This window comes from Cervus canadensis, chromosome 3 (genome assembly GCF_019320065.1).
Source record: "Cervus canadensis isolate Bull #8, Minnesota chromosome 3, ASM1932006v1, whole genome shotgun sequence".
Taxonomy (NCBI): domain Eukaryota; kingdom Metazoa; phylum Chordata; class Mammalia; order Artiodactyla; family Cervidae; genus Cervus; species Cervus canadensis.
Window position 1 is genome coordinate 4,572,758 of NC_057388.1, and position 15,982 is coordinate 4,588,739.

At 55.4% G+C, this 15,982-nt stretch overlaps 1 protein-coding gene across 10 annotated transcripts in view; it reads left to right on the plus strand.

Annotated features, from left to right (window-relative positions):
* Positions 1 to 15,982, plus strand: part of GRB10 (growth factor receptor bound protein 10) — a 217,054-nt gene that overhangs the window by 147,857 nt on the left and 53,215 nt on the right. For all 10 annotated transcript variants that reach the window (XM_043462503.1, XM_043462510.1, XM_043462502.1 and 7 more), the window contains one exon: positions 1,080 to 1,221. In XM_043462503.1, coding sequence (XP_043318438.1) covers positions 1,080 to 1,221 — 142 coding nt within the window. The remainder of the gene's footprint in view (positions 1 to 1,079; positions 1,222 to 15,982) is intronic.

A 15,982-nucleotide genomic window follows, 5' to 3' on the forward strand; every position in this document is an offset into this window, starting at 1 on the left:
CTCGTTCAATTAGCATCATTTTCCTAATAAAGATTTTATTTGCAAGAGTAGTTTTGGATTCCTAGCAAAGGTTGAGAGGCACATGCAGAGACTTCCCGTATATTCCCCGTCTTCCCTCCCAGCACACACCCAACTCCCCAGCGTGTATCCACACCGTGCAGTTCCTTTGCTGCACCGGTAACCATCAGCTCCGTCCATCACCCAGAGCCCCTGCTTCCACCAGCGCCAGCTCGTGGTGATGTGGAGTCTATGCTTTGTGGACAAATGTGTGATGAAATGGGTCCAGTTTTAGAGTATTGTATGGAGTCATTTCACCACCCTGAAAAGCAAAACTTTTAAAAATGCTTCAACAACCTCCTCAAGAGAGAAGCTTTGTGAACAACTAGGATGTCAGAAAGCCAGCCTCTTGTGCAGTTATTCAAAACAAAGTCAGACGTTCACTGGTGAATCACTGGTTCGGAAACTGGGGGCTGGGAGGTCCTGAAGGTGACCTTGGCCGCCCGCCCCTCCCGCACTCTTGCTCTGTGGATGCCCTGCCACCGTGCGGCTGCTACAGAGGGGTGGGGTCTGTTAACAGTTAGCTAAGCTCCCTGGCACGTGGCCCCGTGATTATAGGAAGGGTTTTCATCTAGTCTGTCTATCTGCTGAACTTTTTCAGCTTGCAAATCTGAAACCTTGTCCCCATTAGAGACTGACTCCCCGTCCCCCTGTCCCCAGCCGCCACCCTCCACTCCCTTTCTGAGTGTGCGCGTTTCAGGTGGTTCGTTGCAGTGCGGGCCTGCAGGGTCAGTCTTTTGCACCGGGCTTACTCAGCAGGGTGTCCCCACGGGCCGCCTGTGTCAGAAGCCCCTTCCCTGGCGGCTGTGTGACACCCCGCTGCATACTGATGCACGTCTCGTCATCCGCCCACCGTGACGCCCACCTGTGGATGGTGGCGAGCTGTGCAGGGTGTGGTGTGGGTTCAGGTGGCCCAGACACCCGTCTGAGTCCCCCTCCGTGGGTTTCTGGGCAGACCCCCCGATGTGGGCTGCAGGGTCCCGAGTGCGGCAGCTTCTGATGGGCGTCATCTCTCCCCGCAGGCGCCTGCAGGAGGAAGACCCCCACTTGAGGACCTCGTCGCTGCCAGCCATCCCCAACCCTTTCCCCGAGCTCTGCGGCCCCGGGAGCCCCCCTGCGCTCACACCCGGCTCCTTACCTCCTGGCCCGGCTGCCGCGAAGCAGGTGAGCCCAGCCTTGGATGGAGTGCCAGGCTGCTCCTGGGTGGAGAGAGGACGCACAAGCTGGCCCGTGGCTTAGGGAGGAAGGGAGGGACACTGTGGGATCTTCACTCCCCGTTCTGCTCCTGGTGCTCCCACACTTGTCGCCTGGCGAGCCTTTTTAATCTGTCAGCCAAGATGCTTCTTTGGTCTGGGAGGTTTTTAGAAACAACATTTAGGACATTTTAGATGTTTATATGTTACACAAAGAGTCCCGTAAAAATGATAAAAAGAATACTAATCATTTGGTGTGGAAAGATGAACTTCATTCTCTGAAAAAAACATCACCACTGTCGTCTTCATCTGGATAAATGAGGCGTTAAACCTGGGCTCTTCCAGGTACCTGGGCCAGAGGGTAGTTGAAGAGTCTGTAACATTCCTGACTTTGAGTAGGATCTGCTCAGGGCGGGGGGATTTCTACTTGACCCAGAAGGTGACAGCCACCTTTTAGACCAGCAGTTTCTGCCGCAAAGTGAGAGTGGGAGGTGCCTATTTTATAGACATCACCCCAAGGGCGGACGCAGGCTGAGCCTCAGTAAGTCAGGGTCAGAGCACCGGTCACCACCTGTCAGAGGGCTGGGCCGGCAGCCCCGCCCCTCCCGGTTGGCAGGGCCTGGGCCGGTGTGGCCGGCGGGCTTGGGAGGGAGACCAGTGACGCTCTCCCATGGGGTATGCAGTGTGTGTGCTCGGTCACGTCCACCTCGGTGTGCGTCCATGGACTGCAGCCCACCAGGCACCTCTGCCCATGGGATTTGCCAGTCAAGAGTACTGGAGCCGGTCGCCACTTCCTCCTCTCGGGGTTCTTCCTGACCCAGGGATCGAAGCTAGATCTCTCGTGCCCCCTGCATTGGCAGGCAGCTTCTTTACCACTGAGCCACCCGGGAAGTCCTGTGATACTCTACTGTGGGGTATAATAATAATAACAACAACAATGATAACAGCAAAGGTGACGGCAACACCCAGCATTCACTGAGGAAGGTCTCTGTACCAAGTACTGTTCTCAGTGGTTTATATGTTTATCTACAATAAATACTTTTACTCCTCAGAACAAACCTAAGAATTAGGTGGAAATGGCAGCTGTGTACTGCATCTGGGAAACTGAGGCCAAGCTGTGAGGGGTGGGGGTGGGGGGACCCCAGAGTGGGTGGTGGAGCTGAGATGGCCCAGAGTGGGTGGGGGAGCTGAGGTGGCCCAGAGTGGGTGGGGGTGCTGGGGGCAGTGGGGTGGGGCAGGTGGAGGGCCCCAGTGTGCATGGGGGGGCTGGGGGGCCCTCTGTGGATGGGGGGCTGAGATGGCCCAGAGTGGGTGGGGGAGCTGGGGGCAGTGGGGTGGGGCAGGTGGAGGGCCCCAGTGTGCATGGGGGGGCTGGGGGGAGTGGATGGGGGGGCTGGGGGCCCTCTGTGGATGGTGGAGCTGAGATGGCCCAGAGTGGGTGGGGGAGCTGGGGGCAGTGGGGTGGGGCAGGTGGAGGGCCCCAGTGTGCATGGGGGGGCTGGGGGGCCCTCTGTGGATGGGGGGCTGAGATGGCCCAGAGTCGGTAGGGGGCTGGGGGGAGTGGATGGGGGGGCTGGGGGGCCCTCTGTGGATGGGGGGCTGAGATGGCCCAGAGTGGGTGGGGGAGCTGGGGGCAGTGGGGTAGGGCAGGTGGAGGGCCCCAGTGTGCATGGGGGGGCTGGGGGGCCCACTGTGGATGAGGAGCTGAGATGGCCCAGAGTGGGTGGGGGTGCTGGGGGCAGTGGGGTGGGGCAGGTGGAGGGCCCCAGTGTGCATGGGGGCGCTGGGGGGCCCACTGTGGATGGGGAGCTGCGGTGGCCCAGAGTCGGTGGGGGGCTGGGGGGAGTGGATGGGGGGCTGGGGGGCCCTCTGTGGATGGTAGAGCTGAGATGGCCCAGGGTGGGTGGGGGGCTGGGGGGCGGGTGGGGGGCTGGAGGGCCCCCAGTGTACGTGGTGGAGCTGGGCAGGACTTGACCCCAGGATCTGGCGCCTCTGATTTTAGCCGCTACACTGGGTGCCCCTGGGCCCTCTCTGTTTCCTGCTTTGCAGCAAGCGTATTCAGAACATTCTTTGCCTTTCCCGCTGGAGCCGCTCTCCTCTGCCTTGTCCTCAGGCATCATGCACCACACGTCCTCTTCCTCTGCAAACCTATCCCCAGGCCACATGGGCTCTGCACTCCGGAGGGAGGCGTTTCTCCCGGGGCTCGGCCGAGCTCTGCTGCCTGCTGGCCTCGCGCCTCGTGAGCCCCCCCGCGCCCGAGGTCAGCGCCCCCTCCGCGGCCGTGCTGGCTGGGCTGCAGCCCTCGTCACATGCCCGCAGTCTGTCGGGGACATCTGTCTCCCAGGTGACCTTCTGCTTCACATCAGGGTCTAGACAGGCTGTCTGTGGACTGGGCATGGAGGCTGTTTACAACATTACCCATCCTAAAATAAGACCGTGAAAGTATTCCCTGGCTCTCCCAGTGGCTGGCAAGGAAACAGGCCTCCACCCCGTGGGCTGTCCAACTCTGTAAGCAGAACCAGGACACCCAGGGGCTTTGCCTGCTGTTTTTCTTGGGATCGGAGCTACTTCCCCCACGAGCACTTGGCATCAGTGCCTCCGTTTCTGTTCCCGAGATAGCACCCCCCTTTGGGCCCAGCAAGCAGGAAGGATGCACCACACTTAGCCCTACTTGTAGAGACTTGGTGTCCTTCCTTGCTGGCCAGCTGGCTCAAAGGGGTCTCTTTGCCACAGTGAGTCCTGACTTTTGATCTCCTGAAGCATGTGTTTTGTTGGAACCACTGGTGTTGATGCCTCACAGTCTCAAGCCACCTGCCTCAGCTCAGTGTCAGGCTGTGACGGGAGTGGGGGCCCTCCCTTGTCACCTAGCTGAGGGCAAGAGAAACCTGCTGTCCCCTCTCTTCCTGCCGAGTCGGGGGAAATGGGGATCAGCAGCCAGCTGGAGCTCTGAAGTGGTTTGAAACTGGACGCAGCGCACTGGATTCAGGAGACTCACCTGACGCCACTCCATTCACTGGAAGAAGGAGTCAAGAGGGAAAGAGGAAGCCGTCTGGAAGGAGCAGGGTGCAGGGGCATTGGGTGCCTCTTTCTGGTCACTAGACAGAGGGGGTGGAAGGAGTGATATATTTGAGCAGCCACTTGAAACGAGAACCTTCCAGCCCAAGTCATTTGTGGCCAGAGGACCTGGAACATGGTACCGGCCCCAGGTGGCGGGACCAGAGTGGGGGAGAGGAGTGGGGAAGGGGTCCGGGGCCCACAGGACGGCCTGCCAGCCCCACGTGCAGGCCTGTGTTTGCCCTTGTGGGGACTGGGCAGCCATGGAGTCCCAGCAGCCCTGCCCCTCTGGGCTGTGTGGGTGCAGCGCTTCCCGTCGGCCCCAGAGACAGACCCAGCCCTTGTCTGTTAGGATGGCGGGTGCCATTTCAAAGAAGCACTTCCTGAAAATGCGCAACTGCAAGTGTGCCGAGTCAAGATGAGTGTGGACCATGGAGGGGACCCGTGGAGTGGCAGAGGCTGAATTAGATCCTCTGAGGGTCACTGGTGTGTCTGTAGTGGGATCGCTGGAAAGCGCGAGAATCACTTCCCTCCTCTCTGAGACAGATAAGCAGAGGCGGCCAGTCAACCAAGTGATGTTGACAGGTGGTCCCATGTAGGCCCTGCAATCCCACCGGGAAGGCCGGGCTTTTCAGCATCTGTTTCAGGGGGGTTGCTGCACGTTTAATTGTCACAGCACCTCTCCACACCGCAAGGGGCAGGCTGTCTGCATAGCGTGTAACCCCAGCCCACCAGCTGCAGTAGCATGGCCAGATACGGTGGTAGGATGTGAACTTGGCTTATTTGGATGAGTCTCTCACTCCTGGTGTCCCCTCTGCCCCTTGCAGGGCCTGGCACTGCAACCTCTGGGCTTGAAGGAGACCCCGACGGTCGGGCCTCCTTCGAGGGCCGAAGGAGCCTCCCGCAAAATCTCAACCACTAGTGTTTCTCTGGACTATAAATACCTTTTTAAATATTAATTCTTTCAACTTGAGATCGTTTATGACAGCATTGAACATCTCTTGGTATCTGTAGCTGTCAGAAGTATTGGAACAGTGGACACTTAAATTATCTGTGTCTTTCGGGGGAAAGGCCCATACTTTTACCGAACATCTCAGTGTGTGCCTTGCCCACTGTGGGCGTTTGTGATCAGGTCTTGCTGCATGACGAGGGGCCAGGCTGGAGCAGAGCAAACAGCTGCCGGGGTCTGCACATAGGCTCAGAAAGGGTGGCCTGTTTTGCTGGATTGAGAAGTGAGTTCCCTTGGCAAACGAATCTGCTAATTCTTGCTGTTGCTGTGACTTGCAGTTTCTTTAGGGAAGAAAGGTAAAGAATCAGAAGATGAACTTTTGGCCTGATTACCCTCTCTGATGGCTCTGTCATAAATGCATGTGATTAAACACCCTCACAGTTCATCCCATGCAGAAACTGCCACGTGCATGGAGCGTGAACACCTGTGCTTTCATAAAAGCCCATGGACATTCACAGAGGGAACTTTGGTTCCATTCTGTGGTCTTTAAATATGTCTTGTTTGCAGTTTAGAGTGTTTTATGAAGTCACAGGTTGAAAAGTATCCATCAGACTTTTCGGTCTTGGCTGAAGGGGTTCCATGCTTTGGCGAAGTCTCTTCCACCTGCTGGGGCAGGACCGGGTCCGTGCCTTTCCGTGATCATGCAGGACTCTCAGCAGAGCCTTCCATGCTCACGTCCCCTGGCTGCCTGTGGCCTTTCTTGTCTCTGCGTCTCTCCTGGCCACCCTGCCCACGCCTTGGCCTGGCGGGCCCCCCTTCCTGTGCAGCCTGGTGCCTGCCTGGAGTCTGCCCTTCTCTTCCCCGCCTTAGCTGTTTCATCCCTCTCCTTGGGCTCTCATTTCCTTCTCTTAACAAGCATGAAGGAAAAGCAATGTGAGTAATAAAAAAATGTTTTTTATAAAATTACGAGAATCACTGGAGGAAACCAAGTGAAGGCGTTTTGAGTGTCTCCAGAGAGAGTTCAGTAAACATCCGCCCACACCCCTCCTGTGACTGCTGCGCAGCCAAGTCTCTGCACTTCTAGGAAGAAAGAAGACAGATGTGAGCTCGTTGGGAAAGAGTCTAAGTGGACAGCCTCCGCTGGTAGATTTTATTTTAGAACCGAACACTAATGATGAGTGTGGTTTATTTTCCCTTGCCCCAGAACAGCTTCCTCATTGTAATCCCACACGGAGTTGCTTGGGAATCAAAGCAGCAGTGTCTCAGCGCCCTGATTCTAGAACGCTGGATCCTCAGGGTTCATTTGTATCAGGAAACGCCGCACAGGTCCAGGTGGCAGCATCCTGTGCGACAGCTCCACGGGAAGGGCAGGTGGAGACAGCTGCCCTGTGCTGAGGACATCATCCCCTCCAGACGGCGGCGGTGCTGTCCCGACCGGACCTCGGTGTCAGGACCACTGGCTGCGTGCAGACCATGGTCAGTGACGGTGGCAGACAGCAGCATCTCCACTCCAGCCCCTGTATTTTATTTGGTTCTAGACAAAGCAGATCTAATTGTATATATGTTTATTTGTTTAGATTTCCCTTGTGGCTCAGATGGTAAAGAATCTGCCTGTGATGCAGGAGACCCACCCAGGTCTGATCCCTGAGTCAGGAAGATCCCTTGGAGGATGGAATGGCAATCCACTCCAGTATTCTTGCCTAGAGAATTCCGCAGACAGAGGAGCCTGGTGGGCTACAGCCCATGGGCTCACACAGAGTCACACACGACTGAGCAGCTACACTGCCACTTTCACTTTACATTTACTGTTCCGCAAGCGTTTTGTGTGTCTCTTCCGAGACCCCTGCAGAAAGTGCTTTTAATAGCTGAAAGTTGTTAAGGAGTGTGTTTGGGAGCTGCACTCAGACCCTGGGCAAGGGCTGGATATTTGCGTGGTTTCCAGTTAGTTGGCTGTGCTGTGGGTGATGCTTCCCTGAGTGATGTGATGTAGCCTTTGTCACGTTTTGATTCTTCCCCAGAAGCCAGGTTTCTAGCCCAAGTCTGTGGTGTTCTGTGGCTCCAGCCGCGTATTGCTGCGTGTTTGCGAGGGCCTCTGTTACAGTCAGGAAGTTTCCTGATTTCTTCACCCTGACTCCTTGTGTTCTGTCTGCTTGCACATGATGTCTTTGGAGGCCTGGGTGATCTCCCTGCCCAGGTGGGCAGCTGCTGGCCGCAGGGACTGTAGGGCCAGGACTGTGGTGGGGACACAGAAGGAGCCAGCTGGTCCCACCTGCCCTGTCCTTCTGGTTGAACACACTTTGTTCTCTGCCCTGTCTCTTGGGTCTTCAGACTCCACGGCTGCCCTAGTGAGGCTCTGGCTGTTCTGAGGCTCTTTCTAGGCCTGTAGCGGTGTGTGGCCTTGCAGCGCCCACGGAGCTGAGGTGGAGGAGGAGATTCTGGTCCATTGGATGTAAGGAACGTTCCATGTGTGGTGCTGTGGGGGACCACGGCATGGATGCAGGCGTGGAAAGCAGAGTCCAGTGGTCACATCCTGACTCGGGGGCCCAGGCTCAGGCTGCCCATCTCCTGCAGGTCCGCAGCCCAGCCCCGCTCAAACCTCCCCCACGTGGTCTCCAGTCTGGAAAGATGACCAGGAGGGAGCGCCCTGGTGACAGTGACCAATAGGGCCTTGAGAATGCGTCCCCACATGGCACCCCTGGAAGCCGACTGCTGCCTGCCCTCATCTGGGACGGGTCCACCCGGGACATCCAGCCTGCACTGCCGCTTCCGTCTCAGGGACCGACTTCCCAGGGTGATTTGGGAGGCTTCCTCACACCTGGCCACCGCCACAGCCCTGCCCTCAGGAGCCCAGGAACTGCTGAGAGAGACAAGTGCTGGCCACTGCTCAGGGCCCAGAGTCACCAGCGGGTGGACATGCAGGAAAGGCAGCAGCCAGCAAAGCAGCCGGGACTGGAGGACAAGGAAACGGTAGCTGGGTTGGAGGCAGAGAATGTTCCAGAAAGAGGGAAGGAAGGCGATCAGGAGGGACACAGGGTGGGGTTGGGGGGCCTGGAGATCTGGCAGGGATCCATCTCTGCAGAGCGAACTGTACCAAGTGTCTCGAGAGATGCGAGGCAGATTTTTTCTTTAACTGAAGTATAACTGATCACGATGTTGTGTCACCATCCGCTGAGCAGCAGAGTGGTTCAGTTATGCACGTGTACATACATTCTTCTGCATCTTCTTTCCCATGATGGTGCATCACAGGCAGTGGGGTATAGTTCCTGGACCAGACAGCAGGACCTTGGGATTAGCAGACCTTGTTGTTCATCCATGTTATCTACATTGGGTTGGCCAGAGGTTTGTTCAGATTTTTTTACAGAAAACCCCAAATGACCGTTTTGACCAACCCAGTACCAGTTTGCATCTGCTAACCCCAGCCCCACTCCATCCTGGCCCCCATCCCCTTCCCCTCGGAAGAGTCTGCATGTTGCATTTTTATGCCCAGGATGGCAGATGTGGGGACAGCCAGGTAGGACGAGGACACAGCAGGAGCTGTGGTCGGGGGACTGGGTGGATTTGCGCATATGACTTCTCGCCTTTCTGTAGCTTTCTTGTCTCTATAACTTGCAGCTCTGCTTCACTCCTTTAAAAACATGTCCAACCCTGTCCTTGGGTGTTAGCGCCTAAATTCCATTCTCTACTCAGCAGGCAGGGCCGCACAGCAGATGCTTGATGGATGCAGGGGTCCTGTCGTGGAGACCCAAGAGCTACTTGAAGGGCAAAAGCAAGGGGGTAACTCGGGGCCATGGAGAGGCTGGCAGGTGCCACCTTCCCAACCAAGGGTTCCCGGGTGCTATCACGAGGAGTGGCCAGGGGGGCATCCTGAGAAGGACAGAGTCCACTTCTGTGCAGCCAGTCTCGAACCAGGACCCAGGACCTTCCAGCAAACGTCAGGCTCCTCAACGGTGTTGAGGTCACAGAAGGCCCCAGGAAACAAGAGCTCAGGTACAAGCAAATCTGAGGAGACGTCCAGCTGATGGAGACCAAGGAGACACCGGGCAGCTGAAGGGGGCCAGTGGGCCCAGAGGGGATCCTAAATTCAAATACTGCCTTTCGGAGACGTCCCCGGTGGTCCAGCAGCTAAGACTGTGCTCACGATGCAGGGGGCCCAGTTTCAATCCCTGGTCAGAGAACTGGATGCCGTGTGCTGCAGCTGAGCGTTCACACACCACAGCTGAAAGAGTCTGCATGCCACAATGAGACCGAAGACTTCACAGGCTGTGGCAAGGCCCGGCGCGGCCAGACACACACACACACACGTGTGTTCTTAGAAGTTGCCTTCTCCTAAAAGGACACTGCTTGGACACTGGCGAAATTTGATTGAGGTATGCAGTCAGCTGATGGTTATGTATTGATGTGATTTCCTGATTTCAGTCCTTGAACTGTGGTTAGAGTTGCCGTTTTTAGGAAATAGACATCAAGTTGTCCTGGGCTGCAGGGCCAGCTGTCTGCAGCTCCCTGTCACAGGCAGGCAGGGACAGAGGGTGAGAAGATGATGAAGCTGACAGGACGATTGGGAACCTGCTGCTGCTGCTGTTCAGTTGCTCGGTTGTAACCGACTCTTAAGACCCCATGGACTGTAGCCCTCCGGGCTCCTCTGTCCGTGGGATTTCCCAGGCAGGAATGCCAGAGTGGGTTGCCATTTCCTCCTCCAGGGGATCTCCCTGACCCAGGGATCGACCCACGTCTTCTGCACTGGAGGCGGATTCTTTACCATTGAGCCACCTGGGAAGCAGATAAACCTAGACGGAAAATATGTAGAAAAGTCATTGTACTAGGTTTCACACATTTTCTGCTAGCCTGAAATGTTCTCAAGATAAAATACTGAACAAAGAAAAACAATGTGAAAAACCCAAATATGCCTCTTCTGTGCACAGATTTATGCAGGGTGCTTTTCCCCAAGAGGAGCAACATCCTACAAGACATCACAGGAGTCCATCACGTTCATCCTCCAAAAGGCCACAGGCAGTGCAGGACCAGGGGAGACGAACGCGCACACCCTCCGGCCCTCCTGCCCCAGCCAGCGACCCCGAGGGCTGAGGCGGCCGCCCCCGGCTGGTTCTCTGCGACCTCCGAATCAGAGTGCTGAGACTGGTGCTGCTGGCAAAGGGCGGCGCGGCCCTGTGCTGGGAGAGCGTCAGGGAGAACACACTGGTCCCTCTCCCTTCCTTTCACAGGGAACGGAGTAGCCTCAGTCCCGGTGGCGTAGCAGGATGTGCTGAGCGGGTCTGTCTCTACATGCTCAGCCCCGGTGCCAATTCATACAAATTGCAACCAAGGGAAAGAAATTCCTGCCGTGTGAGTGTCAGAGCCTCAAACTGTGAAGGGTCCTCACGTACAGAAAACATGCAGGATCATAAGTAAAACCCGCTTTCCTCCAAGGCTGCGCCAGCCCCAGAGGGATGCCGCTGACTGTTCTCCTTGGGCTTCTGTACCAGGATGTCCAGAACCCACAGGAGGAAGGTCTTGTCAGCACATCTGTGCCGCGCGAAGCCTGACTTTATATGCCCCCTTCTGGCCTGTAATCCATCTGGGCAGATTCTTTGTGCAGGTCTCTGCGGGTTTGAGCAGCGGGCTCTGTAAACATTGTAGCACCTTTTCCTGACTTGCTGCTGCTCCAGCTGGGCGGGCAGCTGGCAGCCATGTGGCCTCCAGTGTTTTTCTTTTTCTTTTGGGGGGTGTTGGGCCAGGGTGTGGACTTCAGACAGCAGACAGCACCCTTCCTGCTGAGGGCTCTTCTGCCTGGAAACCCATGAGCAGCCACGCAAAGCTGAAGCTGTTGTGGGGAGGCTATTCCTTCTTCTGTGAAAGGGAAGTTTTGTGTCCGCAGTCTCAGCAGGTTCTGGGGGGACCTGGTTTGGATGCCACAGGATGATCACTGGTGCCCGCGTGGCCCTCGCAGACACGGTTCCTGGCCAGAGGTCAGCAGAGAGGTGCCCCTGGCCCGCGGCTGTGTGGTACGGGCTCCGACCTCCTGCTCTGGCACCTCTCCAGTCCTGCCCAAGCCTCCCTTGGGGGCACACCCTGGTGCCCAGGGCATGGCTGGCAGTGGCCGGCTGTCGAGGAGGGCGATCCACGGCGGCTGCAGCCTGCTGCCAGGGCCTCCCAGCTGGCCTGGCTCGGGGGAGCGGCCAGGACCGAGTTTAAAGAGGACCCGTGATCTGAGCTCAGCAGATACTTGTCATTAGTAACCGGGTACCAAGCGGGAAAAAAAGCCTTCACTTTATTCCACGCACACTGTCATATGTACCAAGAATGTCATGAGCCTATGACATGTGATGATGAAACTGAACTGTGCTGGGGAAGGAAGGGATGCAGGCCCTTCAGGAATCAAAGGGAGCATCTCGGTGCTAATAATTCCAAGTCATACACTAACTCAGGTGTCCTAAGCCAGAGTGAGAAGCAAAGACAATGTTGGGGATGCATAAGAAAAACCATTTTGGTAGAGAAACCTGCAGAGTGTAAACACGGCCTGTTTGGTGTCAGTTTTCACTGGTACCGTGCTGCGATGACTTCTGATTATTTTTAGGGTGGTTTTGGTCAGAAGCAGTGGAAATCTCCAAATCCATCTCACCCTGCTGGGAGGTTCTTGGGGCTCTGCTGAGCATGGCTTTCTCTGGATCTCAGGTGAGGCTATTCTGTCTCACCTGAGACAAAGGAGCTGCTTGTTCCTGTTCTTTTAGGAGCAGCTGGGTCTGTGACCCCAACCCCCTGAAGGCCCTTCATCTCTTATTCTCTGTATCCATCTTCTCTGGAGTAATTTGGAATTCCCCTAATAAAGACAAGCAGCTCGTGTAACACTGAGGTGGTCACGGCAGGTGACTGTCACAGAGACTAGGACAGATGCCCTCCTGCTGCGACAGAGACCCTGGTGGCCCTGTGGGGGCCTGCTGCCCAGCAGGCCAGGTCTCGGGGACCCGAAGGATGTCTACAGAACTCCCAGCTGTATGCTGCTGTCTTCTGTTTATCCTGGATGCCAGTCCACTTACTGTTATAGGTGGGGTGCTTGGTTTGATTTAGTTTTATATTGTCTTAGTCACTGAATCAACCTGATATGCAACCAGGAGCATGCCTCAGATTCACAAACTTGAAATCTGAACTCCTACCTAAAGATTCCAGAATAGGCAGGGTCCCTTCCCCAGGGAGACTCACATAGACCCCCAACGTGGCACAGTCAGAGCAAGCACAGCCTCAGCGCCTGGGGTCTTGGGCAGCGAGGGGCTGTCACTGGGTTCCAGGCTGCTGAAAAGTTGAATTTTCTGGGAACCCAGAAGAGGCCAACTGGATTTCACCTCTGAGCGTGAGAGGTTCCCCCTTCAGAAGAGTGGTTTTGACCTTATAAAACTGCTGTCGGAAACCATGTGGCTCTGGTTTTAAGCAGAGACTTCTGTGCTTTGCAGCAGGCACTGAGAGAAAGAGCCAACAACTCCAGGCACCAGAACATCATGAACAAGGCGGCATGATTTAATTCACTGTGCTCCAACAGTTGTCAGCTCTTTGGAGGAAGAGCTGAGTTAGGGTCTTATCCTTTACTGCATGTTATTGTGAACTGTATGGCACCTCCCTCCCTGATTCAGAGGTGAAGTCCTGAAACCCCTGAGACCTTTGACTGTGACTCTGGGAATAGAGTAGTTGCAGATGTTAGTCATTAAATTAAGATGTGCTAATGCTGGAGCAGGTGGGCCAACCCAGTAGGACTGGCATCCTTATAAAGAAGGGACATTTGGACCCACACAGAGGGGAAAGCCCTGAAAATGCAAGCAGTGATCAGGGTGATGCTTATATGCCAGAGACGGCCAGCAGATCCCCAGGAGCTGGGAAAGAGGCATAGAACAGGACCCTGCTCATAACGCTCAGAGGGGACCACCTTGTCCCTGCTGTCCAGTGTCCAGAACTGTAGGATAGTACTGCTGGGTTAGCCACCCCATTTGTGTGCACATGTGTGTGCTGAGTCGCTTCAGTCACATCTGACTCTGTGACCCCACGGACTGTAGCCCACCAGGCTCCTCTGTGCATGGGATTCTCCAGGCAAGGATACTGGAGTGGGTTGTTGTGCCCTCTTCCAGGGGATCTTCCTGACCCAGGGATCGAACCCACAGCTTCTGCATGGCAGGCGGATTCTTTACCGCTGAACCACTGAGGAAGCCCTTGTATGTACATAGACTGAAATAAATTCTAGGTGGCATAAACTGTCAATAAAAATTCAACTCCTGGTGGGAGCTCCCCGTGCTTGAGACCCAGGATTGGACTTTGGGTCTTCCTGATCCTAGAGCCATCCCCTCCATGGGAGAAAAGTCCTGCATTGAAGTGAGACCACCAGAGGTTGACTCCCCTCCCCCAAAGGTCTTCACAAAGAAGCAGCCTCTCTCCCTCATCTGCATCCTTCCAGAGAAGCTAGTCTGTTTAGATAGACCACACAGTTTGGCAAATGGTGGTGTTGAACACAGAGGTAAGAGTAGGGCCTACACTGGCCTGACTTACTACCAAGTCACCTGTGCTCAACCAGGGACCAAACTAACAAACAAAAAGTGAATTGTTTTAAATTAAAGAAGTAACACATGCTCACAGTAAGATCAAAAAGTGGAACTTAAATAGTACAAGGCAGCCTACAGTAAAAAGTAAGGTTCCCTTTCTCATTTCCCAACTCTCGTCTCATTCTTCAGGCATAAGCAGTGTAGATGGATGTTGTCCATCTTGTCCAGAATTTACCTGTGTTATCACATTTCCACCAAAAACCTGGTGCTCCACTGAGTGGGGATCATACTTGGTTTAACCTAACCCTCTTATGACAAACAGTGTCATTGTTTGCAGTTCTTTCTTATTGTAAACAAAGCTGAAACGAACATTCTTGCATATGGGTCTTTGGTCACTTAATGGTGGAGAGCTGAGTGGTTAGATAGATAATGGGTAGGTGGGTAGGTAGATAGATAGATATACTGGTAAACTTAGATTCTCAGCACAGCAATTGCTGATTAAAGGCTGCGTGTGTTTATGACTTCTCTCTGTGTGTATGAAGCTCATTTTCATAATTGCCATCAGAGGGCTGTGTACCCTGATAGTAGAACGAGAAGGCCCTGGAGCCTGGCTGACCCCTGTTTAAGGAGCAGAGGAACCCGGTGTGGGTGTCTTGTGTCTCATTTCACTGGCCCCCAAGCGGCAGCTAAGTCACTCCCCGTGATGAAGCCGACTCCAAGCAATCCGTCATTTTCATTGGCTGTTTCCGAAGCTTCAGGAAACTCTAGAAGGTATTTACTGAGCCCGTCTGGAAGCAAAGAGACAGACCCAAAGGGAGGTTTGCAGCAGGGGCGTTTGCTTACTCGTCGCCCTGGAAACCTCTGAGTTGGAGACCCCGGTGGCTGGAGGGCGGGGTAAGGTGCGCGCTGTCGCTTTCAGGCACTTCCCTCTTTGGCGTTGCATCTCCTGAGTCCTCACTGGGTAGAGCCTTGTGCTTTCCTGGCTGTTGAGGAGTTGGTCCCACTGCTGTCTGGCTTACGTTCCTCCCCTGAGGATCCGTGGTCTAAGGTGAGCAGAACTGAGAAGCCCCGCTGGTCCTACCGATGGATGGTGCTGCAGCCCAGGGGTCTAGCCTCGGCCCCCAGCAAAGGGTTTCCCTGCTGTTGCCTGCTTTTAGTTATGAAAATGCAGCAAACAGGATGCCCACTGATATCAATGAACATGTTCTGCTTTTTAAGGGACTTCTCAGTACTTACTGTTAGTAACTCTTGATCTTTAGCAGTACTCTTGTTACTATATAATCGCGCTGTAGTGGTAGATAAGTTGACTTTCCCCAAAAGAAAGTGTTATTGGTGGTACAAAGGTATAAGGTCATTCCTAGCAGATATGTCTTAGAGGGGAGTTGGGATTTTGAGAGTGAGAATTGTATCTACAGATACGTGTTCTTGACTTTTAGTAAAAAGGTAGCCCCGCACATCAGCCCTGTGGCTGCGATCTAGACTGTGGGGCTCACTGTCTGCATGGTCTGGACCCAAGGACGGTCTAGAGGTTGTGGTCCTTTTATAACCTAGCCACTCATGTCTCTCTCTCTCAGTTCCTTGAGTTTCACTTTTTTCTAAACTTCCAGTAAATCTGTCAGCCTTCAGGTGTATCGTGTTCTTTGCATCCGGCTGTGAGTCCTCCCCTGCCCGCACTGCCGGATACAACATCAGCGCAATAGTGGGGCAGCGGCTGGGACGCCTGTGCTGGCCGGGTAGGCGCCAGCCAAGGTCCGCATAGAATCTGGTATCCCGCCCTCACGGAGGGGGCCGGGGATGCTGCTTGGGGCGCAGCTGGAGGCCCCCTCGTCCCTAAAGACCTGTAAGACCTGCGCTGCCTCTCAGGCCAGACGTTCGCTGAAACTGGATGCTGGTAAATACGTTGCGCAGCTTGAGATAAAGATAGCACGTTGGCCCGAGGGCAGAGCCACCGTAGGCAGTGCGGCCCCGGTGGTCTGGGGGGCTGATCTGTGGGCGGCCTGCCCTGCCATCAGCGCCGAGGGACAGGCAGCGCCGGGGGTGCCGCGGCGCGGCGCGGCCTGACGGGCTCTGCGCTGCCGCCGCGCGGTGCGCAGGCGGGGACGTGCGCTTTCCGAGGCCGGGTGCGGCCGCACACCGGTGTGAACCGAAGCGCCGTCTTTGCATTCTGCACATATTCCTGGCCCCGACCGTGGCTGCGGATTTGGGGTCCCAAC